Source organism: Canis aureus, chromosome 3 (genome assembly GCF_053574225.1).
Source record: "Canis aureus isolate CA01 chromosome 3, VMU_Caureus_v.1.0, whole genome shotgun sequence".
Classification (NCBI taxonomy): domain Eukaryota; kingdom Metazoa; phylum Chordata; class Mammalia; order Carnivora; family Canidae; genus Canis; species Canis aureus.
In genome coordinates, this window is record NC_135613.1 from 6584361 (window position 1) to 6612274 (window position 27914).

Consider the following 27914-nt stretch of genomic DNA (forward strand, 5'->3'; position numbering starts at 1 on the left):
CTAGAGGCTCCTCCCTTACTGAGGGCAGCCAAGTGGAGCCCAGAGAAGCTTCTGGGGCCTGGGAGTCCACGGCAAGGGGTGTGTGTGGGAAGGGTCAGGGATCCCGTTGCCAGCGCAGCCTTGTCCCGGAGTTTCCCATGGCTTTCCCTGAGTCCTTTCCACCCCATATGGAGGATGGGGGGACCCTGAGCTGCCTCTAGCCTTGTCTGCCGCAAGCCGAGCGCCTACCTCAGTGTCACTCAGGCACCCCAGGCACTCCAGCCTGGAGCAGGGCACTGTGCGGCTGCTGCAGGAGTCTCTGGCACTGCTCTAAGCATATGCCTTCATTATTCCCCCAATTCCATTCTGAAGGGGCATTGACCCCACGTCACACATTAGGGCACAGAGATACTGAGTGGCTTGCCCAGGCTCACACAGCCAATAAGTAGCAGAGCCAGGAAGGCCTGGATTCTTCTTCAGGCCTCAGGACCTTCACCTGCTCTGAGAAAACCATGCCTTCCGCATGCCTCTAAGTATGTTGCAGGGCGGGAGTGGGAAGCGATAGCAGCTTTGAGCAGTTAACATTGCCCTGGGGGACATGTGGGTGAGTCAAGACAGGTGTGACACCTTCTGCCATTGAACAACTGCAGTTGGTGTTCTAACCACATGGCAAGAGCTCCTAGGGGCCTGTGGAATAAATAAATTGAACCAAGGGAGGAAATGCATGGACCCTTGCCCAGAACCTTCTCAGAAACCGTCCCAGGCCTTGCCCCAGGCTGCCTCCAGGCTCTGGAACCAGCAGACTTATATACCAGTCCCTACTCAGCCACTTTTTTTTTTTTACACATTTTTGAAATTTTATTTATTTATTTATTTTTATGATAGTCACAGAGAGAGAGAGAGAGAGAGAGGCAGAGACACAGGCAGAGGGAGAAGCAGGCTCCATGCACCGGGAGCCCGATGTGGGATTCGATCCCGGGTCTCCAGGATCGCGCCCTAGGCCAAAGGCAGGCGCCAAACCGCTGTGCCACCCAGGGATTCCCTAAAATTTAAATTCAATTTGCCAACATATAACATCCAGTGCTCAACCCATCATGTGCCCTCCTCAGTGCCCATCACCCATTTACCCCCATCCTCCCACCCACCTCCCCTTCCACAACCCTTTGTTTCCCAGAGTCAGGAGTCTCATGATTTATCTCCCTAATTTTTCCCATTCAGTTCCCCTCCTTTCCCTTATAATCCCTTCTCAGCCACTTCTACCTGTGTGACCTCAGGCAACTGCTTTAGTGCCCCATCTGCCATTGCCAAGTGGAGATACTCATTCCCGAAACAATGTAGGGAAAGTCCTAGAAGTCACCTGTGCGTGGTGTGGGTGGTGAGGAGACAGACCCACCTCCAGCTATTGGCAAACATGCACACATTCCCACGCAAAGGCAAGGCCTCTTGTTCCAGGCAGGGAGGGCTCCAGGGATCTGTTCCTGCCAAGACCACATGAGCCAGTACTGGGCATGGGATGCTCTGGCCTGGCCCCTCCAAGAGGAGAGAACAATGAGGCCCCTTGCTCAGTAGCCCAGCCCCAGCCACTCACCTCCTCCTGGCCCAGCTGAAGGGGGTCTGAAGTCCTCCACATATATCCCACCTCAGCAACTTTCCAGCCCCTTGGGAGGAGGCAGGATGGAGATACCAACCCAGAAGCGAGACATGGGGTTCTCGTTTGGCCATGGGACTTGGGGCATGGCATCGTCCCTCAGACAGCCTCAGTTTCCCTTACATACAGTGGGGTGCCTGAACTCTTTATCAGCTGGGCAATGCCAGGCCCCAGGGCAAGAGAAAAATCTGGATAGTGGGCTGGGAGGGGCTCTTGTCTCCTCTGGCAGCTGGGATCTCCAATCAGGTCACAACCCACACCTGCCACTCTGCTCCAGCTGGCTATGTCAGAGCCCAAATATTAGGATAGTCAAGGCCACACGCTAGGGTAGGGCAGAGAAGCCCCAACCCTCAACCTTGGAAACACTTCCTGCTCTTACAGCCCCCTATCGGGAGGAAACAGAGTCAACAGCCCTTATCTATCAGGAAATAGTCTTTATTACAAAAGTTTGCATGTAAACAAATAACCACTGCACTGAACAGCCTCCCTCCAGAGCATGCACACCCCAAGTGTGGAGAAAGGTAGAGTCCTGTCCGCACACACAGGCCTGCCCCACGGGCTGGGCTCAGGCTGCTGCTGGGGGACACACACGGGCCTGTACATGCATCGCTGTGCGCCCAGTTCTTGAAGGCCACTGGGAGCAGCCTGGGCAGCACTGTCTGTCTGTCCATGACCATGAGGTGGAGTATGCCCAGAGTCTGAGCCAGCCTTGAGGCACCTAGGGCAGCTGACTGGGCCAGCCCACCAAACTGCCCGTTTGTATGCACAACGCAGCATGTGCCTGTGAAGTCTAGAGCACTGAGAGATCATGGCAGGATTTGGACTTGGCACGAAAGGCCATCTTGCGACTGTTGCGTGCTACAATGCGGCCCAAGAAACGCTTTGCCTTCTTGCCCAGACTCTCTCGCCGCCGGGTACCCGCTTGTCGACGTGCATTGGCCTCTTTGCTGTCCCTGCGCAGGCGTATCTGGCGCACGACACCTTCGAACAAGGCCTGGACGTTGTGGTGCAGCGCTGCTGATGTCTCAATAAACTTGCAGTCAAAGACGACGGCACAGGCCCGGCCCTCTGGTGGGGACAGACACATTCCAGTAAACAAAGGCCAAGTGGGTGAGAAGCCCACTCAGATCCCAGCCACCCCACAGCAGCTACCACTCAGGAATCTGGGGGCCAGGGAAGGAAGGGTCAGGGGCTCTGGGTGGTCCCCAGAAACACAGACCCAGCTCCCGTACAAAGGATCCAATGCATTGCTGGGTCACCCAACCGGCAGAATGTGTCTGTGGCTGAGGAGCTCACAAAGGCCCACAAAAGGAAACTCATTTATTGAAATAATTTGAAGTCTTATACTTAAATGGAAATGCTGCAGTAGTCAACACAAGAGAATGAGAACTTGCCGGGCACCTTAGTATTTCATGGTTTGATATTATACTTTGATGAATAATCAGTGAAACTGGGAGGAAAATATCACCAAGTCATGCTAGGTTCCTCTAAGGGACTCAGTTCTGGGGGCCACAGAGGAGAATGCTCAACCAAAGAGGAGTGGATCCTCCCCAGGGGCAAGCCCACACTCGGACACTAGCCCTGGCCCTGAATCCATGCTCTGACCTCCTAGCCCCGTTTCCTGCACTCTCCTCAACCCTCATCTATGAGGCCCAGGCCAAAGGCCACAGGAGAAGAGAGCCCTGACGTGGCCCAGCTCCGTGCCCAGCAGCTTCCTCTGCCCCAGGGCATCTGGTCCTTCCCCCAGCCCTCTCAGCCCTCTGGGAGTCCTGTGGGAGGGCAGCAGCTTTCCCCCTCTCCCCCTCAAGTTTTCTTCCTGAACATTTTTAGCCACTTATGATCCCCAGGGACTTGAGCTGAGCCAAGATTGAATGGACCACAGCCCAGCCAGGATGTTCCTCTTTCCGACCCACTCCCAGCTCACCATCCAAGGAGACCTCTCTAGAGCGCACCAGGTCGCTCTTGTTGCCCACAAGGATAATGGGCACGTCGTCCATCTGCCGTGCCCGCCGCAGCTGGACCCGCAACTCTGAAGCCTTCTCAAAGCTGCCCTTATCCGTCACTGAGTACACTATGACGTATGCATCCCCCATCGCCATGCAGTGACCAGGGAGCCAGCGGCTGCTGTCCTGGGGATGACATACACATGCGTGTCTATCCAACAGTTCTCATGCCCAGGCTACAAGGCTGTCACTCTCAGCAGGCCCTTATCCCCAGGTCACCCCTCCCACCCTGCCCTGGGTCTCAGACTACAGCCTACCTGTTCCCAAATGTCATACACCATGAGTGATGCCTCTTCTCCATCCACCACGATGGACCGATCATATGTGTGTCCTAGGCAAGAGACCAGAAGTCAGGTTACCCGCTGGCTGCCAAAAGCCACCCTCCTGCACCACGTGCCAGGTTTCCTGTTCTGGCCACACCCTCCAACTCTAGGGCACAGCCCCCCCAACCTTTCCCTCCACTGATGGCCACCATACGAGAACAGAATGACAGGACTGGAAAGTGGGGCATAGAGGGCATGGTGTGCCTGACCCTCACCTAGACACCTCTTCCCCAAGCTAGTGACGGCCGGAGTTGCCACTCCCGCGTTCCCTGCCCACCTCCTGCCTGGACCCCAGGGTAGCCTGAGTTAAATAGTGACCGTCACATTCTTTGGAAGGCTTGATCACCTAGGCCTCTTCTAGAAACTCCCTCTGGCTGTGTTCTGCCAGCCCTGGCAGGAAGGGATGCCCTATCCCCATCCCACAGAGTTGTCTTAGGTATGGCCCCGGCCTTCTATTCTGGCCTTCCCAACACCCCCCCCACACACACACACCAAGGGCTAGAGATTCCTTCTCCCTTGGTTTCCCCATCTGTAAAATGGGGAGGCAGACACAGGATTCTGAAAGTGCCTCAGAAGGCCACGGCAGGTGGCGCCTTTGGTCCAGGCCCCGAGCCGAGCGCACGCGGTCCTCCCTCCCCGGGCCCCCCACCCCACCCCCCCCGTGAATGCTCCCGCCCGCCGCTCACCTGCGGCCTCGGCTTCAGGCCCGTCCTCTACGCCTCCGAAGATGCGCGCCAGGGCGCTCTTGCCCACGCCGGGCGCGCCCAGCAGCAGCACCTTGTAAACGCTGTCGTCGGAGTCGCTGCCCCCCGAGCTGAGCGACTCGGAGGAGCCCTCGGGCCAGTCGAGGGGCGCGCCCTGGGCGCGGGGCCCGGCCGCCGCCGCCAGGGCGCCCGGAGCCAGCGCCGCCTGCAGGTCGCGCTCGTCCACCGGCATGCTCCGGCGGTGCAGCGGGGGCGCCGGGCCCCAGGGCGAGCTGCCCCGACGGCGCTCGCGCTCCCGGCCCCCGCCGCCGCCCCCGCCGCCGCCGCCGTTCAGGGTCATCGCGCCCCACGCCGTCTGGGGGGCGGAGGGGGGCCGGTCAGCCTCCCGGCCGGGGGTCCCCGCGCCCCGCTCCCGGCTGCCCCCCGCACCCCGGGCGCTGCGACCCCCCGCCCGGCCCGCCCCCCGCCGGGACGCTCACCCACCCGCTGCGCGCGGGCTCGGCCAGAAGGTTCCAGGCCCGGACGCGGTCCCCTCGCAGAGCCGCGGGACGCCCGACGCTGCCGCCGCCGCCTCCTCGGTCCGCTGCGGTCCCGCTCGCGAGCTGCCTATTTAAGCGTCTGCCCGCCCCCGCCCCCGCCCCCGCCCCCGCGCCCGCCCCCGCGCCCGCGCCTGCGGGGGCTGACGTGTCGGGCCCCCCCACCCCGGGGAATCCCCGCTCCCCCGCCGGGACCCCGCACCCACCGACACCCGCCCCACCGGACTGGGCGGGCCAAGCTGCGTTGACCGCTGGGTCGGAGGGGTTTGGACTCGGGGTCAAGGGGGAAAGCCGCCGCCCACTGTGCCAGCGCCCCTCTGGGAAGTTAGCCCTGGCCCTTTAACAGTGAACTCCCCCTTTGCTCCCCGCGAGCCCTGGCCTGGGCCCAAGCAAGCCCCCGACACCGGCTGGACAGACCTCACCCTCCTCTGCTACGGACACCGCCCCCCCAGACCCGTATGGGAGCTGGAACCGGAGGACCCTCAGTCTGGGCCTAGAGGCCTCAGCGCCAAGCCCCCCTACTCCCCGCCTGCCCTGGGAAGTACAAGGTTCTAGGGTGAGGTCAGGGTGAGCGTTAGTGTCACCGTCACTGTCACCTTCACCGTGAGCCCCTGGAGGCCCGGGGAGCTGTCTGGGGAGGGGGTCCCGGAAGGGAGGTGCTCTGGCAGTGTCCTGCAGGTGGAGGTGCGCCCTGCTTCTGAGGGACGGAATACCAGCCCAGAGAAGGGAGAGCATGAACTCAGACCACCTCAGCTCCCAGCACCCTCCAGACAGCTGCCAGCAACTCTGCTAAAAATACCTGGCCCTGGCCCTGGCCCTTCTGCTCCTGGTGGTTCGGCTCCTGGGCTGGAGTTTGCCCAAAGTTGGGGAAATCCTGGCAGACAGGTGTCAGAGGGCAGCAAGAGTGGCTACGGGTGGGACTAGACCAGAGTCAGGGCCGGATTCAGCCCCTTGAAGAGTCTTCGACGGGGGATCCCGGGGTGGTGCAGCAGTTTAGTGCCTGCCTTTGGCCCAGGGCGCAATCCTGGAGACCCGGGATCGAGTCCCACGTCGGGCTCCTGGTGCATGGAGCCTGCTTCTCCCTCTACCTATGTCTCTGCCTCTCTCTCTCTCTCTCTCTCTCTATCATAAATAAATAAAAATTAAAAAAAAAAAAAAAAAAAGGGTCTTCGACGTCTCTTTCCTTCCCTCTAGCCCCAGTTGGGCCTGTAGGGCAGGGTATAGGCAGGCAGGGCCCGGAAGTTTAGACTCCCATCTAGGCGGAGCATAGGTGTAGAGTATAGCTGGGGCAGGGGTGGGGCTGGTGGGTAGGATGAGCCACCACCTGGTGCCCCCACTGCCCAGAGCTCACCTGCTCCTTAGAACTAGGGTGGGTGGGATCCCTGGGTGGCGCAGAGATTTAGCGCCTGCCTTTGGCCCAGGGCGCGATCCTGGAGACCTGGGATCGAATCCCATGTCGGGCTCCCGGTGCATGGAGCCTGCTTCTCCTTCTGCCTATGTCTCTGCCTCTCTCTCTCTCTCTCTCTCTCTCTCTCTCTCTGTGACTATCATAAATAAATAAAAACTAAAAAAAAAAAAAAAAGAACTAGGTTGGGTGCCCCGGCACAGAGGGGAGGAGATGTAATAGGGGAGCTTGGTTTCTAGACGTGTCTCTGCCTCCAGGCTCCTGGGTCTCGCCTCCTCTCCTGGTGTCAGGGTGCCCAGCTTGCTCATGTCTGGGGTGTGTGAGGATTGGGGGCAGGCAGGCTATGAGGTACTTTGTGACAGGGATCTGCTGTCAGACTCTGACGTTTGATTGTGATGAGTGTGGCGGGGGTGGGGGCACCCATTCAGGGCTCAGGTGACATCACCAATGGAGATCCTAGTGGGCTGTTGTAGGTTGCCATGGAGACCTGGGTGGGGTTCTCTGGCTGCTGTATCAGTTTCCTTGGCAACATCTGAGAGGGCCTTGGAGTGAGGAGGGTCTGGCTAGGTAAGTATGAGGGAGTTCCTGCAGGCCCCTCTGGCCTTGAGGTCCTCAAGGTAGGCAAGGGCTAGAAACTGAGGGGTGGCCTGTCCACATGTGTCCTTTCTGCAGCCCCAGGGTCTTGGGGACCTGGGCAATCCCATACTGACTCTAGCTTCCTGGATGAGATCCAGTGGCAAAAGGGAGTTGTAGGTTGAGCCTCCTGTCAGGACACAAGTCTCAAGAGCCAGCAAACCACTTCCCATCAGGAATCCTGGCCTGAGCTGTTTTTAGCCCCTCCTACCCACCTCAGCCATGACCTTGCCATTGAAAATAACCCCTGACCGTCCAGCAGGAAGGTAGGTATGCATTCGAGCTTCGACCCTTCCCAGCAGGGAGCCATGCAAGGAATTAGGGCTGGGTTTCCCCTCAAGTAATCTGAACTCTTGACTTCAGTATGTTTCTTCATTGCCAAGGGAACTGCATGCATACGGGCCAGTCAGGCCCCAGGCACTCCCCACCAGACCAGACACACTCACCACAAGCCTAGGTATAACCAGGGGCCCAGGAACCAAGAGCAGGACATGACCTTGAGACATCCCCACTCCCACTTCCTGGTCCTCCCGGCCCTCTGGGCTGAGCTTGAAGGAGCAACTGAGTCTGGAACACACCTAGGACAGCCCAGCCTGCAAATCTCAGCTCTGCCACTTGCTAGCCGCTTCACCTCTGTGCATTTATCTTGGGTGAGCCTCAGCGTCCTCCTGTGCAGAGCAGGGATAATGTTTTTATGGGAGTTGTTATAAAATATAAAAACATGAAATGCAGAGGCAAAGTGGTTGGCACAGGTCTGGCATATAGTCTGATCTCAGTAAGAACACTTTTACCATCCCTGCCTGGATGGGACAGATTGAATGAATCTGTGGCCCCGTCCTGCTTCTTCTTTCCTGTGTGTTCTATTGTCTCCAAAACAGTGGTCTGCCCAGGAGAGGGGCAATGCAGATAGTCTTCCCCTCCCCTCCATACCCACCCTTCCTCTGTGGGACCCCATACCTTTCTCCCTCCCTCTAGTAGCAAAGGGTTGCAGAGGGAACTTGGTTGGGTTTCAGTATATCCCCAGCTCTCCTCACACAACAGCCCCAATACCCCAGTTCCTTTGTTGTAGGGTTCATTTCATTCAGGGGTACCTGGCTGGCTCCATCAGTAAAGCATGTGACTCTTGACCTCGGGGTTGTGAGTTCAAGCCCCACACTGGGGTGGAGCCTACTTAGGAAGAAATAAAAATAAATAAAAAGGCTCAATTCACTTATTCATCTCACTGACCTGGACTTAGTACCTTTTGTGTATCAGGCCCTTGTGCTGTGGGCACAACACAGCTGGGCATGTTCATACATGTCATCTAATCCCTGGGTCAACTTCACCAGCTATGATTTGTTGTTCCCATTTTGTAGACATGGTAACCAAAGCCTGAGAAGTCACAGGCCAGAAATAGCAGATCCAGACACACCTGACAGAGGGCTTCAGAGACCTCAAACCTCACCCCTATCTCATACCCATGTATAACAGCTGGAGTTCCAGAAAGTACCCTGGGCACTAGCCCAGATTCACAGATGGTGTCCCTGCAGACAGCCAGGAGCCACGCACAGATGAGTCAATACTGACAAGGGGACTATCTGATACACCAGCTGTGACACAAGCAGCTTCATATCCCTTGCCCACCATGGCCTGGCTGCCAGGAGGGCCAGCTGAATGACTCAGTGACACCTACCTCCCCCATGACCCCCTACCCCCAGCTGAACACAGACACCACAGACACCTTAGACAGATTGGGGTTGTCAGTGCAGAGGTACACACATGGGGAAGCCCACAGCTGGATACAGGGGGCTGGGAATGCTCCCTGGGCCTGAGTGGCCCTGGCTAGTCATCTTGCCTTTCTGGAACATGAACATCTATGGGAAGTGGGTAAAGTGCCTGGAAGATCACCTGGAATGGGTCGGGATCCACTTTAAATCTCCACAGAGCAGTCCCAAAGTGAGTGTCACAACTATGCCCACGTTACATATGAAGAAACTGGGCAACATGGGCTGATAACTTCATCTCCCTAAGTCAGGGGCCGCCAGATCTTGGTCACTGGGTGGTGAAGCCCCTCCTTCCTGGAACTGGGGGCTGGTGGCTGTGGGGGGGAGGGGGGAAGCTAGGTTCTTCCGTCCAGGCAACAGCGCCCCCTGCCATCTGAGGAGTATGGGCCAACCTGCTTAGGTTCCTCTTTACTCCCTGGCTGGAGGTCTTGGGACTGATTTAATTTCGGAGGCTCGGTTCCTCATCTGTGAAATAGGGAAAATAAAGGGTAGCAACTGCCACGCAAGGCTGGATGGAGGATTGAACGATTAGGTAGTATATGCAAAGCCCTCAGCCAGTGCCCTCTCAGGATAGACTTGGTGTCAGCCAACCCTCCACAGATCTGCAAAGAGCCTCTGGAAGTCTCTGCCCACAATCACATCTGGCCTTCACTGGGATGAAGTGGCCAGAGCAGACTTAATATCCTTGTTTATCCTCAGAGAAAGAAACAGAGGCAGGGAATCACGGCATTGTAGTTCCTAACTGGCTGATCCCAGATCCAAGCCCCATGGTCCATGCTAGTGACCAACTGTGCTCTGGGAACAGTGGGAGAGGCAGAGGGCCCAGACCTCAGCACCCGAAGTGACATACATCTCTGGGGATGTTGCTGGAGAAGGTGCTTCAGGGTCCTTTCAGCAGAGAAATCTGCTATCACTGCCCTGACCAGGGGACCAGATCAAGCATCAACAGTGAGAAGCAGGCATCACACAGCTGCTGGCGGATGCTAGAGGATACATACGAAACTCTTGGGTAAGGTTCTCATTAATCAACTCAAACCTGAACTCAATCAACTTCTAGTTTATAGGAAACATAGCAGACAAAGAAGCAAATCAGATTGCAGGGCTTCTTCAGGACAATTCATCTGACTTTCAAAAAAGTCCATGTCAGGCACCTGGGCGGCTCAGTCGGTTAAGCACCTGCCTTCAGCTCAGGTAGTGATCCGGGGGTCCTGGGATTGAGTCCTGAGTTGAGCCTGCTTCTCCCTTTGCCTCTCTCTCGATCTCTCATTAGTAAGTGAATAAAATCCGTGCAAAAAAAAAGTCAATGTCAAGAAAAATCAAAAGATGGGGAGTGGGGATAGTTCTAGAAGAGGATAAAGAGATACTAATGCAATGCATAAAGCTTCACTGGAGCCTGATTTTTTTTTTTTTTTTAAGCATGGAGCCCAATGTGGGGCTCAAACTCACAACCCTGAGATCAAGACCTGATCTGAGATCAAGAGTCAGACACTTAACCAACTAAACCACCCAGGCGCCCCAAAGCCTGATTAAAAAACAACTCAGGCAGCCCAGGTGGCTCTGCGCTTTAGCGCCACCTTCAGCCCAGGGTATAGAGTCCCATGTCGGGTTCCCTGCATGGAGCCTGCCTCTCTCTCTGTGTCTCTCATGAATAAATAAATAAAATATTTAAAAAAATAAAAAACAACTCTAAATGGCATCTTGTGGAAATTTATTATAAATGATTGGACATTAGATGGTATTAGGGAATTTTTCCATTCTTGGCCAGATAATAGCACTGTGGTTACACAGGCTTACTCTTATAAGACCAGGATGAAGTACTTAGAAAGTGAAGGGTCATGTGTGTGCAGTTTACTCTCAAATATATTTATATTATGCATAGACAAATAAGGCCAATGCTGCAACATGTTAACAATTTGAATACAGATGATGGGTATACAGGAGTGTTCACTACACTAATCTTTCAATTTTTTTGTATGCTTGCAACTTTTCTTAATGACACCACTGGGAGAAATTTTAAAAACGCACTACATCTCATTGACCCAACCCGTATAGGAATTTGCACTCACGATCACCATCTCCTCCCAAACGCGGAATGACCCAAAATGAAAGATTCTGAGACACACTGGGAAATGAGTATAAATTAAGAGTTTATTACAAAATGCAAAATGTTAGTTCCTCATTGTCAGTGATTCAAGAAAACAAGGCCATGGGCCCTGGGTGTGACGGGGGGGGGGGGCAAAAAGCCAGGCTCAGGAGCGGGCTGACAGGCACTGGTTCACAACCTCCAGCAGGTGGGTATTCTCTAGGGCGGCTGCCACCCGTTCCTTATCCGCAAGCTGCTTATTCACTGGATGAGAAGGAAGGAATAGAGAAGGAAGATCAAAGCTAGACTCTGGACAGCCTGCCAGCCAGCCCCATGTCTAACCCTTGTGTGTATATAGATATGCACTCATTCTAATCTCCTGTCACCTCATTTCCAGGACCCCAGGACTTGACCAAGCTACCCAAGCCACCTGAGCCCACAATGATCCCTCCCACCCAGCTCCTCGTGTCTGCTGCCCCCTGTACCATCAAGGACCCTGGTCCTGTGTACTTAGGAAAGGGAGAGGGCAGGAATGGAAGAACACGGTAAGCACAGGAGACTTAAGCTGGCTTCACTCCACTGAGGAGTCATGCACTCAGCCCCTCTCCTTCCATCTTGCCCTACAAACCACCATGGCAAGGGGGAAACCTCAGGGCCAATGCCTCAACATCAGCCCACACTTACCTGCATGCTCCGAGGCATGGGTCCCTGGTGTAATGTGCACATCCATCTGGGAGGGGGAGATAGGTGGGGTCTGAGCACTTATTACCTGTCTACCCCCTCGCCCCCTTTCCCCCACTCACCACCGTCCACTGATCCTTCCTCCTCATTGTGACTGTGGACTCTGGACCGTCCATTATGCCCCAACCCCACTCACAGCCACTCCATCTCTATCCAAAGAACTGGCTGACTACCGCTGACATAAAGGCCTGCCTGTGCCCCATCACGGCTCCAAATCTATATACAGCTTTCTACTCCCTTTCCTGCCACACTCACTACGCTTCTGCACTTTCCACTTCAGGCCTTTATACTTGTCCCATTCAGTTGGAAGGGCTCCTCCCAGTTTCATCACTGCCAGCTGGGATCCTTGCAGGTCTCGCTGTGATGTCCATGTCTTCCTCCGTAGCAGAAGCTCACCCCTGTCCTACCCCTGGGGCTCAGTTCCAATTTACCTTGAAACGCTGGGGAAGGGATCGAAGAAGTTTGACTTTGATGGACAGGCCAATAAGGGTGGCCATGCTGCAGTGTGGAATGGTGGGTGTGAAGGCGACGGCCACCGTGCTCTCGGGGTCGCTCACCTGGTTGGGAGAACGACATCTCGTGAGAAGGCACTCCCTTCTTCTTAGTACGTTGCTTCGGGCAAATCGTCTAGCCTCTATGGGCCTCAGTTTCCCTGTCCATAAAATGGGCACAGCAATCCCTCCCTCCTCCCCTTCCGGGGATTCCCTGACGAGTCCCTGAGCTGAAAGAACGCCAGGCTCCTGGTGCAGATGAGCTTTCCTGACTCTCCGGGACCACCCGCCCCCTCGGACGCTGTGAGTGACTCACCTGAACCCGGACTTGCTCTACTACGTTCAATTCTTCCAGTGTCAGTGGATGCTCCGGGTCATTGATGGAGCGAATCAGATGTGGCAAGTGAAGGAAAAGGGACTCTGTGCCCTGGCCCACTCAGAACCCTCCGCCGGGACAGCCCGGGGCTGCTACACTCCACCACCTAGCGGACGGCGTCGCTTCAGCCCCCTCCCAGGCCCCCGCGAGCCCGCCCGCGCGGCAGCGGCGGATATCGAAGATCTCGCGCGCGTCGATGCTGTCTGGAACCTGCTCGTCCTCCTCGCCCGCGGTCACCGGCCGCTCCCCGGAGCGTTCGTAGATGAGAGGGTTGGCGTTCTCCAGGAGGCCGGCCCCGACCCCGCCGCCGCCGCCCACCATGGCGAAGCCGCTGCGGCCGTGCACTTCCGCTGTAGCCGGAGCACTTCCGGGGGACGGGAAGGGGGCGGGGCGGGGCGACGGGGTCGCGGCAGGGACATGCTGCGCCGGCCGCGCTGGGCCCGGGCTCCGCGGGGAGCGGCGGCCGCGGTGCCCTCAACTCGCTAACCCGGGGAGACGCAGAGCGCGCGTTCACAGAGAGGCCCCCCGAGCCGTGCGGGGCCGTCCGAGCCCTTGGGGCGGCGGAGCTGCGGAGGCCGCGGCTGGCTCTCGGGGGCGTAAAGAGCGTGTCCCCGGGCACCGCCTCCTCCGCGAAGTCCGCCGGCGGGCGGGCTGGGGCCCCGGGCAGGTGCTCCCGGCGCCGTTTACTGCGCTTCGGAGCCTCCTGGCGTCCCCCCCCCCCCCCCCGTCCCTCCGTGTCAGCCGGATGCGTGCCGTGAGCTCCACCTTTGCGCGGGTGCGGAGGGAGCCGCGGGACTGGGCTCCGCTGTCCTGAACCCATGAGTGCACTTCAGAAGGCAGCCGTGACGAGGGAGGAGCCCCACGGAGACCCTCAGATTAGGGGGCGCAGGGCCGAGGGACCTTGAGGTGGACCCAGAAGCCGGGAGGAGCCTTCTGGATGGACAGTCACCCCGCCCTGCACCTCCCCCGCGGCTCCCTTCACGGGGAGCAAAGGCCGGTCCCGTTCCTCCATCTGTGGGGGCCGGTGGGGCACCTCCTCCCGGGAGCGCTCCCGGGTTCCAGCACCACAGCGCCCCGCGCCCCTCCCCAGCGCCCGGCCACCCCACGGGGCCTGGGACTCCAAGGGCAGGGAGCACAGTCGCTCCGGTTGAGGCGGGGGCTGCGGGCGTTGTGGGGGGCTGCCGAAGGCCCTCGCCCCCTTCTGGGAAGCCCAAGGGGCGCCGGGCCCGGGGAAGCCGCCTGGCGCCTGCCGGCCTCGGTTCCGCCTGCGGCCTCTCGCCCCGCTCGGGCCCCCGCCCGCCCCGCCCACTCCCAGCCCGGTCCAAACTCCGGACACTCCCGGAGCTGCGGCCGGTGGGGCCTGGGGACAGTCCGGGTGAACGGAGAGCGCCCCGCGATGCGGTTGGACGGGTTTCGCGCGCGGCTGAGCGCCGTGGTCTGTGGGCTCCTGCTTCCCCTAGTCCTGGGCCGGGGTGAGGCTCCCTGGGGGGCAAGGCCGGGTCGGACTTGCCAGATTCTGCAGCCGCGGGACCTGAGGCTGCGGGAGGGAAGGCCCTGGGGCCGGGGGGCGGAGGGGGGGACCCTAGGGAGGGGGCGGCGGAAAACCGCGGTGCTGACAAACGTGCTTGCACCTGCCCCAATGCTTGGAAACCCCTGGGTGGGCCCCCGAGGTGCAGAGAGAGTCGGGGCAGCAGAGGTCACACAGTATGGAGGGGTGAGGGAGGCCGGAGCTCTGAGCAGTGCCTTGAGGCAGTGGGAGTGGGGGGCACAACTCAGGATATTTCCTTCTTAGTGTTTGTGGTGGAGCTGGTGCTGCCTGTGAAAAATGACAATAGTAATTATCTTCCTGCCGAGGTTTGGCTTTAAGTGTTGCCCCCTTGGCCAGAGGGACGTCCTGGCATCTGCTGAGCGCCCCTCCAAAGGGTCCCGGGTCAAGATTACTGGCTTCCGGGGAATCCAGCCGTGCCAGCCCCCACCCCTGTATGTCTATCATACCCCCCCGTAAGCCCCATGTACCCAACTGGGCCAAGGGCACCTTTTGGCCTCCAGGGCAAAGATGACTGCACTTTGTGTCAACTTTGGATTGGATTCTGCTGGCTATGATCAGTAGCTGAGGCTGTGCTGACACTATGCCTGCGGCCTGCACAGCTCCTGCACCCCCTCTTACCAGTGATCCTCTCACCCCAAATGGCTCTACCTGTGAGACCCAGCTATCCTCCTTGCTTCCCAGGCCTCCTTGCTGCCCTAGAGACATCCATATTAATCCCTTGGGCTTGGCCCACCCCCAGGGGCCTCTGCTCTTACCAGCTGTTCACCAGGCTCTCAGAGGTCACGGAAACCTTTCAGCGGAATGATTTGCTAGGCCTTGCTGATACTTCCCTTGAAAAAAATGTTAATATTTGGATTGCCCCCACATTCAAAAAGAAAAAATAGAGAAACTATAATAAGAGAGGATGCAGGTGATATGTCTGACCCTCTCCTGTCCCATCCCATCCTGGCTTCTTCATAGGTACCCTTAGGATCCCCAGGGCCTTCTACACACCACTCAGGAGTTTGCCCAAGAATGGATGTGTTCATTCATCTTTGGTTTGGTTTTCACCTAAATGGTCACAAACTCCCTCCTTTTCTGGCACACGGCTTTTCCACTTCCTGACACAGGAATGACCTCCTCACATGGTAGAGCTTCCTCATCCTGTTTCATGAAGGGTTTCTCTTCAAGGAGGAAGCATCCTTGATGTAACTGCCCTCTACTCAAGGACATTTCAACAGGTTGCATCCTTTGCTATAACAACCTTCAGGCAGTGGAGGCCAGTGGCCACAGTGAGTTACGTGGACAGATAGCCCACCCGGCAAGGAACTGTGTGTAGACCACAAGTTACTGGGGAGAGGGGTAGGCCTGTGACTTGGAAAGACATTGCTCAGTTGTCCTCAGTGGAACTTGTGAGTGGCTGTTGACTCTGGCCTTATCCACAAGCCTGTTGATTGATGTGGATCTGACAGGTGATCTAAGCAGGGAAATCGGTGGGCGAGCTGGGAAGGAAAAAGTGGGTCTGGCAGGGGAGTGGGACTGAACATGCAAAACCCGGAGACAGGCAGGCACCGGCATGGCCGCTTCCCCTCTGCCCGGCCCCCCTTGGGCTTCCTCAGAAGGGGGCCGAGAGACTTCGGCAGCCCCTCCACAATACCCACAGCCCTCTCCTCAAAACCGGAGTGACTGTGTTCACTGTCCTTATAGTCACAGGCGCCGTGGGGTGTTCGGGGGCTGGAGACTGGGAGCAGTAAGCTGTGATGGTGGAACCCGGGAGAGCTTCCGTGAGGTGGTGCCCTATCAGGATCCCCACAGATGTAGAAATGGGAACAACCAGGACCAGGACACCTGGGTGGCTCAGCAGTTGGGTGTCTGCCTTCACCTTAAGGTATGATCCTGGGGTCCTGGTTTGGATCCTACATCGGGCTCCCTGCATGGGGCCTGCTTCTCCCTCTGCCTGTGTCTTTACCTCTCTCTCTCTTTCTGTGCCACTCATGAATAAGGAAAAAAGAAAGAAAGGAAGGAAGGAAGGAAGGAAGGAAGGAAGGAAGGAAGGAAGGAAGGAAAGAAAGAAAGAAAGAAAGAAAGAAAGAAAGAAAGAAAGAAAGAAAGAAAGAAAGAAAGAAAGGAAGGAAGGAAGAAAGAGAAAGAAAGGGGATCCCTGGGTGGCGCAGCGGTTTGGCGCCTGCCTTTGGCGGCGCGATCCTGGAGACCCGGGATCGAATCCCACGTCGGGCTCCCGGTGCATGGAGCCTGCTTCTCCCTCTGCCTGTGTCTCCGCCCCCCCTCTCTCTCTCTCTGTGACTATCATAAATAAAAAAATAAAAAAATAAAAGCCTTTAAAAAAAAAAGAAAAAGAAGAAAAGAAAGAAAAAGAAGGAACGGCCTTTGTTCTAGGTGAAGGGAACCGCATGAGGAAATGCAGGGAGGCATGACTGCCCATCCTGAAAGCTCCTCCTTGCTTTCAGGACTCGCTTTCTGGGTCTACCTTCAAAGTTCCTCATCCTGTATTGTCTCTGATCTGGAGGTAGTATAGATCCTTGAGGCTGTTGTTTTGTTTTATTTTACAAATAAAATTTATTATGGAACCAGGCTCAGATTGGCCAAATTCTGCAGCAGAACCTAAACCTGCAGTAGGAAAGCTCCAGGCAGGCAGGAGACAGTGGAGATGACACCAGGGGAACCAAGAGCCTGACTGCTTACCTTCCTGCACCACCTGGAGGGATAGAGAGGGTTGGGGCTGCCTGCGGTCACACAGCACCAAAGGGTTTCCAGTCTATAGTAGAGTAATATAACACACCCACTAAATCCATGATCTACCTTCAACGATTATCAAGACCTGAGCAACCTAGTTTTGTCTCCTTTGAACCATTATTTGAAGCAAATCTCACACATGATATCATCTGTAGAGTTTTAATGGCCTATTAAAGGCCTATTATATATATATAACAATATCATGGGGGCAGCCTGGGTGGCTCAGTGGTTTAGTGCCCCTTCAGCCCAGGGCGTGACCCTGGAGACCTGGGATCGAGTCCCACGTCGGGCTCCCTGCATGGAGCCTGCTTCTCCCTCTGCCTGTGTCTCTGCCTCTCTATGTCTCTCTGTCTCTCAGAATAAATAAATGAAATCTTAAAAAAAAAAACAAAACCTATCATGATTTCTTAATGCAATCAAATATCTAGCCAAATGTTCTTATTTTGTCTGATCTCATAAGTGATATTTACAGGGTTTTGTTTTTTATTAGAGAGAGAGCATGAGAGAGAGATCACAAGCAGGGAGGAATTGGAGAGGGAGAAGCAGACTCCCCACTGAGCAGGGAGCATGATGGAGGGCTCGATGCAGAGCTGCTTGATCCCAGGACCCTGAGATCATGACCTGACATGAAAGCAGATGCTTAACTGACTGAACCACCCAGGTGCCCTGCAGGCTTTTTTTTTTTTTTTTTTTTTAATCAGGATTCAAATAAGGTCCATACTTTGAAAACTGGTAAATGTGTTTCTTTTCTTAGAACAGCTTTGAAATACAATCCACATAGCATATCATTCACCCATTTTTTTCCCATTCACCCATTTAAAGTGTACAATTCAATGGCTTTTAGTTTATACACAGAGTTCACCACATTGATTCCTCTGTTCCCCCCAACTTGAGCCCTAGGTAACCACCAATATGCTTTATGTCTATGGATATGCCAATTCTGGGCATTTCATATAAATGAAATCATTTAATATGTGATCCTTTGTGATGGACTTATTTCACTGAGCATAGGTTTTCAAGGTTCACCCACGTTGTAGCATGTCCAGTATTTTTTTCTCTGTATTACTGAGCGATATTCCATTGTGTAGATGTGATACATTCTATTGATCCATTTTTCAGTTGATGGACATTTTGGATTGTTCCCACTTTTTGGCTATTATAAATTTGGATTGTTGCCACTTTTAGACTATGAGCACTCACGTGCAGGTTCTTGTGGGGATGTATGTTTTCAGTTCTCTTGGGTTTATACCTAGAAGTAGAATTGCTGGGTCATATGCTAACTCTGTGTTTAACTTTTTGAAGAACTTCCCGATTGCTTTCCAAAGCACCTGCACCACTTTGCCTTCTCACCAGCAATCTGTGATGGTTCCAGTTTTCCTATGTCCTTACCAACATTTGTTATTGTCAGTCTTTTTAATGTATCTCTTTTAGCCTTCAGCCTTCCATTGCCCCTCTTTTATTTTCCTTGCAATTTTGTTTTTATGTAGAAGAAACCAGTTTAGTTGTTGTGGAGAGGATCTCAGAGTTTAGGCTTTGCTGATTACATCCACCTGGTGTCTTTTAACTGTTTCTCCCAGGATGCCTGTAAACTTATATTCATATATTTATATTCTAGAGGCTTGATCAGATTTCAATTTTAGGTTCCGCTTCATTATGTTTTGGGGCAAGACTACTTCATATGGGGCTATGAACTCCCAACAGAAAACATACATCATCTGTCTTGCTTTTGTGGCAAAGTTAGTTGTTGACATCACAGATCTCAATGAGCATTTCTCTTAGCATAGCATGACTGAGGTGAACATTTCTTCCTTTGTGTACGAGTCATTTATTTGTATTCCTTACTCTGTCTGAACATGTTCCCTCACCATTTCATAGTCTTTCACCAAATATGCACAGCTGGCACATGTCTTATTCATTTGTAGAAATTCTTTGTGTGGGGCACCTGGGTGGCTTGGCCAGTGAAGCGTCTGCCTTCAGCGCAGGTCACGATCCCAGGGATTCCTGGGATCAAGCCCCACATCGGGCTCCCTGCTCAGTGGAGAGCCTGCTTCTCCCTCTCCCTCTGCTGCTCCCCCTGCTTGTGCTCTCACACTGTCAAATAAGTAAGTAATTTTTTTTTTAAAGAAAGGAAATTCTTTGTGTTAAGAATATCACCTGGGCTCTTTCTGTTAGATGATTTTCAATCACTTTCTCCTTCCCTTTTCCCCATAGTAGGGCAGGTGGTGCTTCTTTCTAGTTACAGTGATGCCTCATTTTTGTAACCCTCCTCACCACATCATCACTCTTTGTTTGAAAGATGCTTTCTTGGTGTCATTTCTTGCCACCTAGAGCATGAGATCCCTAAGGACAGGAGCCTCGACTGCCCGATTCCCACAGTTCGCCTTACTGTCTCATCTGACCCACACAGTCAGCAGAAAGGACGCTCTCACCCCTTCAAGCTTATTTAACCATTTGTTTGAAGTTCCTGGGGCCAAACTATGGTGCCAGGTCCCAGAGAGCCTCACTGAGTGTAGTGGAGAAGGCTGGGGCCAGACCCAGGGAAAAGAGTTGAGGGAGTGGGCAGGAGTGGGGAGAGGGTGGACACACTGAGTTAAAGGCAGGGCAGGGAATTTGTAAAGCAAGTGTTTGTAGATCAGAGTCCCTTGAACTGAGGACAGGAAGGAGCTGGCAGCATCAACAGCCTGGGAGGGTGGCTGATTGGTAGGCTCAACCCTGATGTCTGATTCTCTGCTCACAGGCCAGGACTCTGCTAGCCCCATCCGGACCACACACACAGGGCAGGTGCGAGGGAGCCTCGTCCATGTGGAAGGCACCGATGTGGGAGTCCACACCTTCCTGGGAATTCCTTTTGCCAAGCCGCCTCTAGGGCCACTACGATTTGCACCCCCTGAGCCCCCTGAGCCTTGGAGTGGTGTAAAAGATGGGACCTCCCACCCAGCCATGTAAGCAGGGAGTCTAGGAACTCCAGTCCCTGGGGTGGAGGGTACTCTGAGCTCTGGGCCAGGCTGCAGTTGTCATTTCATCTAAACTCCCACAGCCAGTCTCCCCTCTGAGTTTGGTGGATCACCACCTATATCTTTCCCAGGAGCATGCAGAGGCTTGGAAGGGTAAAGCAACTTGCCTAGGTTCATGGCCTGGAACTTAAAGCAGAGTTACACATCTGCGTGGATTCTAGTTGTATCAAGTGGTTCCCTGCCACCAGGGGAGGCTTGGTTGGATCCATGAACCCTGTAGGAGCCCCTGACTCCAGCAGCAGATACTGTAGATATTGAGGAGTAGAGGACCCCCCACTGTGTTCACCTATTGGGCCAGTAACAGGGCCAGCTGCCATTGGCCAAAGGGCATGTGTATGTTCTTGCAACTGGCAACTCTGTGGGAGAGATGAGGTTCCCTGAGAACGTGACTTGAGATGAGGGATATTCTACTGTCCTTCTCATGAGAAATTAATATCCATTCATTTGGGCAGCCCATGCATGTGGGCCATTCTCCTGTTCAGGCCTGTCCGGGTACAGGAATACAGTGGTGAATGTCAACACATGCAACCCATACCTCTCCCAGAAACCCCAAGAGTCAAGATTTCCCAGCCTCGGGAGGATTGGTATCCAAGGTCTTATAACCTTGAGGCCTTCCTGGAAGACTGGGCTCCATCCCAGCCTCCCCAGAGCTGGGGGCCTGTGACTTGGCGCAGAGGGTTTTTAGGGAAAGACCCATGGGTGAGCATGGTCTCGGGGAAATGAGACTGAGGGTGGTGGGGAGCTAATCTGGGTCCAGGATCTGGGTTTGACCATGGTACGGCCCCACTAGGTGTGTGCAGAACATCACTACTGCAAATGCAGTGGCTCTGAAATTGCTGAATATGACCCTGCCTCTCACCTCCATGTCCGAGGACTGCTTATACCTTAGCATCTATACACCTGCCCATGCCAGTGAAGGCTCCAATCTGCCTGTGAGTACTAGGACCCGTCTGGTTGGGTTGTGGGAGCACATTTCTTCTACAGAAAGACTAGAAAGGACAAGGTCAGCCTGGGCCCCCTGCACTGCGGATCCTGTTGAGAAGCCTCTCACTATTGAGTCCAAGAAAGTGCTCCTTATCCAACGTGAGTGGCTGATCTTGGGGCATGGGGTCATGGAACCCTGACTGCTCCTAGAGGTCGGAAGCTGTGGCCCTGGGATGGACCCAAGACTCACCAAACCAACTCATGCTCAAGACACCCACTCCTAGGGGTATCTGTTGGCCAGTGAGAATGGAGAAACTTAATTAAGGTACATATGGGATGATCAAGGAGACACCCCTTTTCTTTCCACCTCAGAGAGTTCCAGGAGAAATGGAGCCAGACTTTGGTATATACGGTAGGACCCAAAGTGTGGGAGGCCTGGTTTTCCTGATAGAAATTGGGTCACCTTCATCCAGGTCATGAAGAAGGTCACCTGTCCTGCCTGAGTTTGATCTATGTGGTTAGGCAGACAGAGCCAAAATGGTGGATAGTCCAGGTAGCAGCCCCAGTAGGGTGTTGGCTGGGTGGTAGCCACATGGTGTCTGTGCCTCAATTTCCCAAGGTGTCGGTGTGGATCCACGGTGGTTCGCTTATGATAGGCATGGCTTCCATGTATGATGGCTCCGCACTGGTAGCCTTTGAGGACTTGGTGGTTGTCATTATCCAGTACCGCCTGGGTGTGCTGGGCTTCTTCAGGTGAGACTGGGGCTGGGCAGGGCAATGTCAACCGAGTGAAGCCAGGACAGCCCCATGATCCCTGTCCTTGCCACCCCACAGCACTGGAGACAAGCATGCAACTGGCAATTGGGGCTACCTGGATCAAGTGGCCGCGCTACGCTGGATCCAGCAAAATATTGCCTATTTTGGAGGAGACCCTGGCTGTGTCACCATTTTTGGGGGGTCCGCAGGTGGCATAAGCGTGTCCTTACATGTTGTGTCCCCCATGTCCCAAGGACTCTTCCATCGTGCCATCATGGAGAGTGGTGTGGCCCTGTTGCCCGGCCTCACTGTCAGCTCCTCTGATGAGGTCACCACGGTAAGCATCCCCTCCTGTGAGAAGCCAGGGTCCTGCCTCAGCTCTTACGTCTCGGCCTCCATCACTCTGTTAAATGAGCATAACCAGGGGCCCCAGCATGGGCAGGACTGTCTAGCCAGGTGGGCTGGCCCCTTGGCTGAGGCCTCCGAGTTCACACGTAATACCTTGTGAAATTTGGGGAGTACCTGCCGAGACCTTAGGCAATCCGTCTCCCCCGTCTGGAAGGATGAGCCAGCCCTTGCCTTATCTCTTTACAGAGGGTGGCCAAGCTGTCTGGGTGTGGCCAAGTTGACTCAGAGGCCCTGGTGGGCTGCCTGAGAAGCAAGAGCGAGAAGGAGATTCTGGCCATCAGCAAGGTGGGGCTGAATGGACGCGCGTATGGAGGAAGGGGAGCAATAGGTGTGGGGAGCATGTCCTTTACATTCTCTGGGCAAGTTACTCCATCTCCACGCCTTAGTCCTCACAGCCCTGGGTGGGAAGTTGAGGCTAGGCCATGCTAAGCCAGCTGCAAGACCTCTTGGGGAGGGGGCGTGAGCACCCTGGAGGAGCTGGGAAGGGATGAATGGGACTCAGGGCATCAGAAAATGTCTGGGACCTCACCTTGTGGGTCCTCTCAGCACTTCAAGTTCTTCCCTGCTGTGGTGGATGGGACCTTCCTGCCCAGGCACCCCCAGGAGCTGCTGGCCTTTGCTGACTTTCAACCTGTCCCCAGCATCATTGGTGTCAACAACAATGAGTTCGGTTGGCTCCTCCCCTTGGTGAGGCCCAAGCTCCCAGGTGCCAGGCCCCTGGGCGGGGGTCGGGGGGTGGGGGTGGGGAGGTGGGAGAGGGTGGCAGGGCTCAGGGCTTCATAGCTCTAGGACCATTCTGTCCTCAACTTGAGTTTCCCCTGCTATCCAGACCCTGAACATCTCTGACCCCAAGAAGGAAATGGACAAAGAGATGGTGAAAGCTACTCTACAGCAAATGTCATCATTGATGGTGAGGCTTCTGGGGTCCTGCCTCAATGGAGAGGGACTCCTCTCCTGTCCAGAGGCAGGGGAAATGCATCCCCAAGATATCTTGTCCATGTATTAGTCCCCATGAGCAAAGGCTGGAGTCATCCCCAGAGCTCACCCTCTTTCTCCCATTCCTATACCTTCCCAGGATCCATCTCCCCAAACCTGACCCTGCTGCCTCCCTGCTGCTGCCAACCTGCCTAATCTGACTATTTCTGATCAATCTGGGGGTAGGCATTGCCTCCTGAGGCTGGTGACCTGTTGATAGAGGAGTACATAGAGGACAGCGCGGATCCACAGACCATCAAAGCCCAGTTCCATGAGATGATGGAGGACACCATCTTCGTGATCCCAGCACTCCAAGTAGCCAATTTTCAGCGTGAGTGTATCTATAACTAAGGCCAGAGCAGCAAGGGTGCAGCTCAGAGGTGTATGTCCCCATTGGTTGACCAGGTCCCAACCCACGTCTGTTTTTTGGGCCCCTAGGTGGCAAGCACTTGATGTCTGTCATCTCAGTAAATGCTCACAGCTGGTCTAAGAGACAGGCATTTTCCCCGATTTTACAGATGAGAGCCTTCAGTGACTTGCTCAAAACCACACAGCTAGGAAGTTCCGAGGTCACTATTTGAACCCAGGTCCTTCTCATTGCTCTTGCTCCAGCCAAGGGCTCCCTCATCCCATTGTTCAGATTCCAACCAGCTTTGGACCTAGCTATCTTGCCACTGTGGGTGATGTAGAAGAGCCCCAGGTAAGGGACCACCATGTCACGGCCTGCACATCCCACCCCCTAGGTTCTCATGCCCCTGTCTATTTCTATGAGTTCCAACATCAGCCCAGCTTCTTCAAGGACATCAAGCCGCCCCACGTGAGGGCAGACCATGGTGACGAGTTACTCTTCGTCTTTGGAACCATCTCCTGGAGAGGCTATGGTGAGTGTCCCTGGGCGGGGTCTCTCAGAGACTCCTCATTCCCAGAATGTGGGCCTTGGCTGGGTCCCTGAGTGAGGGTGATTGCCCTCCCTGTACAGATGAGCAAACTGAGGCTCAGAGAGAGGATGGGATCAGGTGCCCAAGATCTCACAGCTGGAGAGGCTGAGCTAGAGAGGCTGAGCTAGAATCAGAGTCGAAGACTTCAGACTGGTGCCTGGGCTCCCCCCACCTCTCCCCAGGGTGTTCAGAAGGCATATTTGTTTCTCAAGTGGCTTTCCAGTGCCAGAAGGAAGAAGGGAGCCTTCTAGATCAGGAATGGGCCTCGTTGGGGTGAGGAGAGGGCCTGGTGCCCCAGGGCTGGGGGGGAGTGGGCAGAGAGCCTGCCAGGAAGGACCCAGGGAAAAGTTACACAAGGGCTGGTGAGCATAGTGGGGGCTGACCCATGTGCTGAACTGGGCTTGGCCCTCACCTGGATCCTTGTCCTCTTGTTTTCTGTAGTTAAAGTCACTGAGGAAGAAAAGCTGTTGAGCAGGAAGATCATGAAGTACTGGGCTAACTTTGCTCGAAATGGGTGAGATGTCGCACCCCACCTCAACCTCTAGGGGTGGGGGAGCTTGAACCCATTCAGGACCTCCCTTCACTGTTGTGACCTCCTCAGTGTACTTGAACCCTTAAATGCATGGTGGCTCCTTCCCAGCTCCAGGTCCCACACAGACAAGGAGGGGTCTTGTGGGTGCTAGATGCTCTGTCCATCTCCAGGTGACCTGGAAGAGGGTGATAATGTTATGTTACCCACAGAGCCTCCCTCTGACCATAAAGGAGAACACAGTCCAGGTTGCCCTGCTCCCTGGTAACACTCTGGTGGGAGGCAGTTTCTTTCCTAAATCTAGAAATACCCCCACCCCTGTCGTTCCCCCAGCCCACCTGGCCTGTCGGGCGCCCTTGCCCGGCCCCAGGTGGGGCACCAGGTCTGGGCTCCACAGGGCTCAGAGCGCCTCTCTGCCTGCCCTGCCGGGGTGGCATGTCTACAGGAACCCTAATGGCAAGGATCTGCCCCTCTGGCCTGTGTTCGACCAGGAAGAGCAGTACCTGCAGCTGAACACGCAGCCTGCAGTGAGTCGGGCCCTGAAGTCTCACAGGCTTCAGTTCTGGATGAAGACCCTACCCCAGAAGATGCAGGAGCTGATGCAGGCGGAGAAGAAGCACACAGAGCTGTAGCTCCCTGCGTCTGGGGGTGAGGGGCCAGGGGGCTGGGCTTGAGGGCAGGTGGGGTCTGCCGGATATGCCCCCCCACCCACTGAGGAGCCAGGGGCTTTTCCCTCAGTCACACAGTCTTTCATTCATTCTGCCAGCCAGCCAGCCAGCATTCATTAAGAACCTACTGCATTGGGGTCCCCGGGTGGCTCAGTGGTTTAGCGCCGCCTTCAGCCCAGGGCGTGATCCTGGAGTCCCGGATCAGGTCCCACATGGGGCTCCTGCATGGACCCTGCTTCTCCCTCTGCCTGTGTCTCTGCCTCTGTCTCTCTCTCTCAAGAATAAATAAAATCTTAAGAAAAAAAGATCCTACTGCATGTTAGTTGCCAAGCCCCCCATAGGTCCTCTCATGTTAGACACACTCAGTGAATCCCCCCATGAAGCTGTGGGTGGGTAAGCCCCAGTAGAAGTTCATGCCCTGCTGAGCCTCGGGTGCCATCCCCTCTTCCTCACCTCTCTCCATCCCCACCCTCCCTCTCCTCTCCCTTGAAGGAGGGTGCTTTGGGAAATGCTACCTATGCCTGGCTCTCAAGTCTCCCATGCCCTCATATGTGTCAGGAGCCAGTAGAAATCTGGATCCCAGGAGCTCCGAGATCTTGGCCACCAAAGCCACCAACTACTGAGAATGTAGAAATCCCTGGCCCCACCTTTGTCTCCTAGACTAAATGTCATCTATCACTGACATTTGAACACCTACCCAGTCACTTACCTGTGTCTCACAGAGGGGACTGACTCCATTTTGGGGAAGAAGTAGGACTGAGCTCCACTGACGGAGCCAGTTCAGTGGCCAAGAGAGCTGGGTCGGTCCCTCAGCCACCTGCCTCTTGAAGCGTGCCTTTATTCTCCGAGGTTCTGTGACACTGGGAGCTCCCACTTTACACAATTGTAGCGCATCCAGGCAGATGTCAATCAATATGATGTTTCCTAGAAGTGGATTGAGGAGCCAGAAAGGCTAGAAAAAGAGACTCTTGTCTCCTGGCTTCCAAAGGGCTCTCCATCCAAGGAAGTCTTCCCTTGACTTTTGGGGTTCTCCTTGCCAACCATCTCCCCACCCTCTGCCAAGCATCCGCCATCTCCAGGTTGGCATTGTTTTCCTGCTTAGCACATTGCTTCCCCTAAACTTTTCCATCACCTTACCCACCCTGCCCCCTGAGGAAACCCTCTCTTATACAGTGTTTGAGCTCGGTGTGCAAAAATACCAAATTGTATTCACTCTGCGTGTGTTCCAGAGTGCTGTGTTCCACCAAAGCACTTTTTCTATGTCTCTAAGAGGCCATATGCTTCTTCTCGTAGGCCTAAGAGCCCTGCTATGCCTCTACGTCTGTCCAACCTGCCCTCTCCAGGCACTAGATTCCCAAGGAGGAATGCTTCCTTCCCTCCAGGACTTGCAAGCCCAACCATACATCCTCCAAAGGGCCGTCTGAAGGATGGGGAGCAGCCACCAGATGGCAGATGAGGATAACCCTTAAGCCTGGGCCGTCTAAAACTAGGGAGACCAAAGGGGCTTTTGTGGCCGCTGACTGGTGCATACCGCTTCTCCAGCATCCTGTAAGCATTTATCGAGCACCCACAGCATGCATGTTTTTCAGTCCTGTGGATGCACAATATGCTTTTCAAAAGTGAGCTCCCAGGACCAGTTTTTTTTAGTCATCTTATTATTTTTTAACAGCTTTATGTTGGAATACTTTACATAGCATTAAATTCACCCACTTTAAGTGTACAGTTTCACAAATTTGGCTAAATGTATAAGACATATGACCACCATCATATCAAGTGTTAGAATGCTTCTGTTAGTCCAAAGAGCTCCTTCATGCTCCCCTGCCATCAATCACTGCCCTGACCCTGGCACTGCACAACCACCGAATTGCTTTCTATTGCTAGTTTGCCTTCTCTAGGATGTAATAGAAATTGAATCACTTATGACTCCTCTCTGTCACTTAGTATAATGTTTCTAAGATTCAGCAGGTAGGTTCCTTTTATTGCAGAGTAGTATTCCATAGATGGTAGGCTACATTTTTTTTCATTCACCGATTAATGGATATTCGAGTGATTTTTTTTTGGCTCTTTTTATTAAAGTTGCTGTGACCTTTTCAGTCGGGTCTTTGTGTAAATGTATGTTTTCACTTCTTTGGGGAAAATGGCTGAGAGTGGAATTGCTGGGTTATGTGGCAAGTGCCTGTTCGACTTTATTTTTTTTTTTTTTGTAGATTTTTTTTTATTGGAGTTCAATTTGCCAACATATAGCATATCACCCAGTACTCATCCCGTCAAGTGCCCCCCTCAGTGCCCGTCACCCAGTCACCCCAACCCCTGCCCACTTCACTTTCCACCACCCCTACTTTGTTTCGCAGAGTTAGGAGTCTTTCATGTTCTGTCTCCCTCACTGATATTTCCCACTCATTTTCTCTCCTTTCCCCCTTATTCCCTTTCACTACTTTTTATATTCCCCAAATGAATGAGACCATATAATGTTTGTCCTTCTCCGATTGACTTACTTCACTCAGCATAATACCCTCCAGTTCCATCCACGTGAAGCAAATGGTGGGTATTGGTCGTTTCTAATGGCTGAGGAATACTCCACTGTATACATAGACCACAGCTTCTTTATCCATCATCTGTCGATGGACACCGAGGCTCCTTCCACAGTTTGGCTATTGTGGACGTTGCTGCTATAAACATCGGGGTGCAGGTGTCCTGGCGTTTCACTGCATCTGTATCTTTGGGGTAAATCCCCA

At 54.5% G+C, this 27914-nt stretch overlaps 3 protein-coding genes across 6 annotated transcripts; 1 reads left to right on the forward strand and 2 right to left on the reverse strand.

Moving 5' to 3' along the window:
- Positions 1-2041: 2041 nt before the first annotated feature.
- On the reverse strand, positions 2042-5236 carry RRAD (RRAD, Ras related glycolysis inhibitor and calcium channel regulator). Its single transcript, XM_077886197.1, has 5 exons — positions 5141-5236; positions 4640-5012; positions 3888-3961; positions 3552-3756; positions 2042-2695 (listed from the first exon to the last, which is right to left on the reverse strand). The coding sequence occupies exons 2-5, from the start codon at positions 4995-4997 to the stop codon at positions 2418-2420; spliced, it is 915 nt and encodes a 304-aa protein (XP_077742323.1). The 5' UTR covers positions 4998-5012; positions 5141-5236; the 3' UTR covers positions 2042-2417.
- Positions 5237-11124: 5888 nt separating this feature from the next.
- On the reverse strand, positions 11125-13057 carry CIAO2B (cytosolic iron-sulfur assembly component 2B). Its single transcript, XM_077886264.1, has 5 exons — positions 12860-13057; positions 12626-12703; positions 12250-12375; positions 11762-11807; positions 11125-11341 (listed from the first exon to the last, which is right to left on the reverse strand). The coding sequence occupies exons 1-5, from the start codon at positions 13004-13006 to the stop codon at positions 11244-11246; spliced, it is 495 nt and encodes a 164-aa protein (XP_077742390.1). The 5' UTR covers positions 13007-13057; the 3' UTR covers positions 11125-11243.
- A 937-nt stretch (positions 13058-13994) lies between these two features.
- LOC144306702 (cocaine esterase-like) lies at positions 13995-27272 on the forward strand. Of its 4 annotated transcripts, none has more exons than XM_077886216.1 (13): positions 13995-14157; positions 19705-19909; positions 20772-20913; positions 21525-21658; positions 21740-21998; positions 22256-22354; positions 22616-22756; positions 22899-22979; positions 23231-23375; positions 23788-23925; positions 24424-24496; positions 24957-25159; positions 26473-27272. In XM_077886216.1, the coding sequence occupies exons 1-12, from the start codon at positions 14082-14084 to the stop codon at positions 25141-25143; spliced, it is 1680 nt and encodes a 559-aa protein (XP_077742342.1). In that variant the 5' UTR covers positions 13995-14081; the 3' UTR covers positions 25144-25159; positions 26473-27272. The 4 variants fall into 4 exon arrangements, with proteins under 4 accessions (XP_077742342.1, XP_077742348.1, XP_077742335.1 ...); XM_077886222.1 differs by having other exon boundaries at positions 26562-27272; XM_077886209.1 differs by lacking the exon at positions 26473-27272 and having other exon boundaries at positions 24957-25486.
- The last annotated feature ends 642 nt before the right edge of the window (positions 27273-27914 follow it).

Bases quoted from the DNA above. Each gene is read 5' to 3' on its own strand.
- RRAD (XM_077886197.1), bottom strand. From the start codon at position 4,997: ATGACCCTGAACGGCGGCGGCGGCGGGGGCGGCGGCGGGGGCCGGGAG. The intron at 3,962-4,639 runs GTGAGCGGCGGG...TCTCTTGCCTAG, and splicing joins GCCTGAAGCCGAGGCCGCAG to GACACACATATGATCGGTCC. The intron at 2,696-3,551 runs GTGAGCTGGGAG...TGTCCCCACCAG, and splicing joins TAGAGAGGTCTCCTTGGATG to AGGGCCGGGCCTGTGCCGTC.
- LOC144306702 (XM_077886216.1), top strand. From the start codon at position 14,082: ATGCGGTTGGACGGGTTTCGCGCGCGGCTGAGCGCCGTGGTCTGTGGG. The intron at 14,158-19,704 runs GTGAGGCTCCCT...CTCTGCTCACAG, and splicing joins TCCCCTAGTCCTGGGCCGGG to GCCAGGACTCTGCTAGCCCC. The intron at 24,497-24,956 runs GTGAGATGTCGC...GCATGTCTACAG, and splicing joins GCTAACTTTGCTCGAAATGG to GAACCCTAATGGCAAGGATC.
- CIAO2B (XM_077886264.1), bottom strand. From the start codon at position 13,006: ATGGTGGGCGGCGGCGGCGGGGTCGGGGCCGGCCTCCTGGAGAACGCC. The intron at 12,376-12,625 runs GTGAGTCACTCA...TCTCCCAACCAG, and splicing joins TAGAGCAAGTCCGGGTTCAG to GTGAGCGACCCCGAGAGCAC. The intron at 11,342-11,761 runs GTAAGTGTGGGC...CTTCTCATCCAG, and splicing joins CCATGCCTCGGAGCATGCAG to TGAATAAGCAGCTTGCGGAT.